Genomic DNA, 4339 nt, shown 5'->3' on the forward strand with positions numbered 1-4339 from the left:
ATGATAAACAAGGATAAAACTTAAAAATACAAATTAATGAAAATATAACTCTTTGCGTATCTTAATTAACATGAACACGATATTCAGAATATGCTCGATCAAGATATATATATTTTTTTTTTTAATATTTATTTCATAAATTAGCAAAATTGAGGAAAAATTTTGATATAATCAAATTTGGCTATTTACAAACATCTTTATTTCTGTTTTACAATACAAACAATGGTTTAAATCTTAGCACAACACTGTTCTCTTTTGCTGTAGAAAAAGAAGTTCTTATTATTCTATAATTTTACAGAAGACGTATAAAAGATGTGTAAGAAAAACTTGCGGTAAAAATTGATGCAAGTGTAATAACTCCAAAGATTATACTAATGAATATACAAAAGTTATTAAATTTACTTATATAATGATTAATACAATGCTAAATGAAGTGTTGTACAAAATTTGAATAGTCAAAAATTGCAGTCAGCTACGTATTTTATATACACAAATGAATTACGACTGATTATTACATAACGACGTTCGTTGCACCATATTGTCGCTAATAAATTATAATAATAAATCGAGTTAATCGCAGCGCGCGAGAAAGCATGTATACTGTGAGGATTTAATGATCGTAATCTTACATGTATGTATATATATATATATGTATATATTCCTAGAAAAATATTTCTATATTACGTTCAATCAACAATATTAAAGATTAACATTTTGTAACTGCCAAATGTTACAGTTAAGCGCAATCTACGAGTTACAAATCATTATAGACTCTTATTCAATTAACTAGTTTCTACTGCTTTGAAAAAGATTAGTGTTAACATATTGCGCAAAAATGATCGATATCCAAGTAAACAGATATATACAGTATTACATGCGTACGTCTGGATTAATCCAAAAGTTTAGTCTTTTTGAAATGCCAAAAATCATCTTAAGAAAATAGCAAGTATAAAATCAAAATAATTTTATGCTACGATAGTGAAGTTGCGCAAAATACAAGTTACTGAAAAATAATGTTTAAAAGATAAATCTCTACATGAATTAGCAACCTTTAAATAACTTGATTAGACTTGATTGGATGTCCCATAACATGGGACATCCAATAAAATATGACATTTAACAAATACTTTTACAGTAACAAGTTTAATCTACGATGATCTAACATTAACGTGAAAAGAAAAGTTTAAGTTATTTCAATGGATTCTCGAATCGTCCCTAATCAGAAATGAATATGAGTCACGTAGAAACGAATTTCCTAATTCGTCTGAGTTATTCAATACAATTTTAGTTTAGATGTGACGCTACTTTGTAAAATGCAAAATTGTTATTTATTCTACTTTACATCATAGCAAATCTTTATAATTTCTCTCTTCCTAAATGTAAATATTCTACAATCGGAAAATTATTTTACAATATATACAAAAAATACAAGGATATAGAAGAGTTAAGCACAGTTGCATCTTCTTTAAGACAGTCTTAAGGCGCTTAGATAACAAAAGCAGTTTTCTGAATGTTTATATGAAATTATCTGAAAGATTTGTTCTGCAAATAACTTTACCGATGAAAAGTTCAGTTTTCCAGATAAAAGAGAGAAGATATCACGAGTGAGAAATACAATTTAAAGACTTACGGTAAAAAAGGTTCTTACGTTATCGGACTAAATCTTTTGTACTTGTCAGAACTCGTTTGAAACAACGAGTTTTGTGCTTACAAAATGCATTTTTTCTGAGCAATGTTAAGGGAGTACTAAATGCTACTTAAACACGACAAAAATATTTGTATGTTTTCTGTACAGCGAAATGTAGCCTTATTCATTATTAGAATGATATATATATGTATATATACTGCATTAATAATTTCTCTATGTATATAATCAATCACTAGGAAATATATGTCAGAATATTCACAGACTTCAATAAAGAATTAAGAAATACAAGTATAGAACGAAGTCAAAAAGCAAAATAAATTTTGACGCGATTGTACTAAACTCTAGTCCATACTGACTAAGAACTGTGGATTATATATGATAATACGGTAGGAAATCTGAAAATTTTAGAGTTTTTTTTACAACTCTTATGTACATATGGATTCAAGTGTTTCTGGCTGCATGTCCTCCCACACTACTCTTTCAGCGTATCCGTTCGTTATCAATTCCTCAGTAAGGGAAATTACCTATAAAAAAATTCAATCAATTCGATTAATTTGTACATCAAAAACGTCTGCAAAGAGATTTTCAGAGTTGAAACAGTAACTATTTACCCCGTAATTTTGTATGATAAAATAAATGTTTGCATAAGTATTGCTTTGAATACGACCTTCAATCTGCGCTTGTGCAACTCCCTTTGAAGAACAATTTTGTACCACATTGTAAGCTTCTGACGACCATTTACCTGTATAAGTAATATAATAGTACATAATGTATTCGAAATAATTTTGGACAGAGATATAAAACCATAATCTGGAAAATATATACATTATACATCAACATATAATTTACCATTTTTTGGCTGAATATTTGCTAAAAAGACTTCAATCGCTTGGAAGGGCAAGCTTAAATAATTTAATATCAATGGTCTACATTCCGAATTGCTAACCGACCAATAACCGCCATAATCGAGTAATCGCACTACGCTTCTCTCTCCTGATGGATCTGGCCATTCAATATATGCTCTGACCCAATTCTCCATCCAATATACAGCTACGTAATCGCCTTCTACAAAACAATACATTTCATAGTCCCGTTTCTGTTTTATGTATCAATTAAATTTATATCCACTTACTGTTCAATACATCCGGAACTGGTACCGATTCTGTGTTATACCAATACTGCATGCTATCTTCTAAATTTTGTAAAAGGGGAAATGACGGATGAGTCGGAAGACGAACAAAGAGCCAATTTGGCTTGACAATGTGACAGATATTAATGTCATTATTAACGCCATCAACCAGGGACAGAGGTCGTTGTATAAAGACATTGTATGTAACTTCTTCATTCACCTCGGATATTGTTGAGATCTCCGCTAATGTTACTTGCGGGAACCTTTTCTCTGGAAACTTCTGCCTTACCATTTTAAGTGCGACATTAATTCCCTCAACACTGCCTCGTATCGAGCAAATCTTATGATCGCCATCGCAAGGGTGATCATTGACATATATGCCGACGTTTGCCTTTGTACGAATATTGTGTAAAAAGCTACCATGACGGCCAATCAATCTGCCCACTAAATGTTGTGGTATAGCAAAATCGTACGTGGATGATGCAATGTTGTCTTTTCTGCATCCATTAATACTTCCACCTGTATGAGGACATAAAAATTGATTGTATTCAAGCCGGACGAAGTTGCTGTCATCTAGATCCCACCCAAAGATCTCTAGGAAATAATAATTCATTAACTATATTTTCTTAAAATCGATACTCTACTATTCTACCAATATAAATAAATGGAATATTTCATCATTAATGATTATCGATATTCACCTTTTCCGCTATCTGTGTTGCTTCCTTCGCTCCCAGCTTCGTCCGTGACACTACCATCCAGAACTACGGAAACCGGACTGTGATTGGCCGAGTCCCTTTCGTCAACCTCTTGTCCCTGAGTTTTGATAGTGTGTTCCTCAGATTGCTGTTCATCCTCCTTATAATGATATTCGTCCGTATAGTTTTGTTCAAGCGACCTTGTCTCGCAATGCATAGTCTGCTCCTCATTAGCAACATTTTGAAATATTCTCGATTCGTCATCGTTCTTATTAAACTTAGAGGATACGATTGTAGCGATCGTTTCAAACAAGCTTGTATCCGACTTACTACTACTGTCAAACTTTGCTTCTGTACTGCATATTGTTTCAACATCTTTATACATATTCTGGCTGCTACTACAAAAAGCAAATTCTGACGCTGAATTTTTTAATGGAATATCCTCGCTGACCTTTCTTGGGATGCAAGTCTGTTCTTCTTCTTGCATGTAGCAGCAGTCAATTGAGGATTCCTGATTGATCTCTTTCTGAACGCCGGAATCATAAATGTTAGTGTCAACCTCCTGCGTATTATTTGAAATCGCTTTTTCTACACAGTTCGATTTTGCAGTTCCCCCTGAGTCATTCCATTGAAGTTCATCTCTGTCTATCCGACGGCGTTTGTACCAAAAGAGAGCGACGACAAGAGCTACCGCTGGAACTGTCCACTTTACAAGTGGTACATGAATAGAAGAATTCATAGTGTGAGTCCACGGTAGCTGTTGTTACCGAAAATTCGTTGATGCTGAAATCAAAGGTGCCAATAGTTTTTTAGAACATTATTTCAACGAATACTTAAGCGATAATTATTATACAATTATATATA

At 32.6% G+C, this 4339-nt stretch overlaps 1 protein-coding gene across 3 annotated transcripts in view; it reads right to left on the bottom strand.

Annotated features, from left to right (window-relative positions):
* Positions 1 to 1832: 1832 nt before the first annotated feature.
* spoon (A-kinase anchor protein spoonbill) overlaps positions 1833 to 4339 on the bottom strand; it is a 13519-nt gene continuing 11012 nt past the window's right edge. For 2 of the 3 annotated variants that reach the window (XM_018511914.1, XM_018511913.1), the window contains exons 2-6: positions 3479 to 4258; positions 2781 to 3296; positions 2498 to 2713; positions 2260 to 2390; positions 1833 to 2172 (exon numbers count right to left, since the gene is read on the bottom strand). In XM_018511914.1, the coding sequence (XP_018367416.1) occupies positions 2074 to 2172; positions 2260 to 2390; positions 2498 to 2713; positions 2781 to 3296; positions 3479 to 4214 (1698 nt within the window). In that variant the 5' untranslated portion in view covers positions 4215 to 4258 and the 3' untranslated portion in view covers positions 1833 to 2073. The remainder of the gene's footprint in view (positions 2173 to 2259; positions 2391 to 2497; positions 2714 to 2780; positions 3297 to 3478; positions 4259 to 4339) is intronic. The other variant, XM_018511912.1, reaches the window with a different exon arrangement.

This window comes from Trachymyrmex cornetzi, unplaced genomic scaffold (genome assembly GCF_001594075.2).
Source record: "Trachymyrmex cornetzi isolate Tcor2-1 unplaced genomic scaffold, Tcor1.1 scaffold388, whole genome shotgun sequence".
NCBI lineage: Eukaryota > Metazoa > Arthropoda > Insecta > Hymenoptera > Formicidae > Trachymyrmex > Trachymyrmex cornetzi.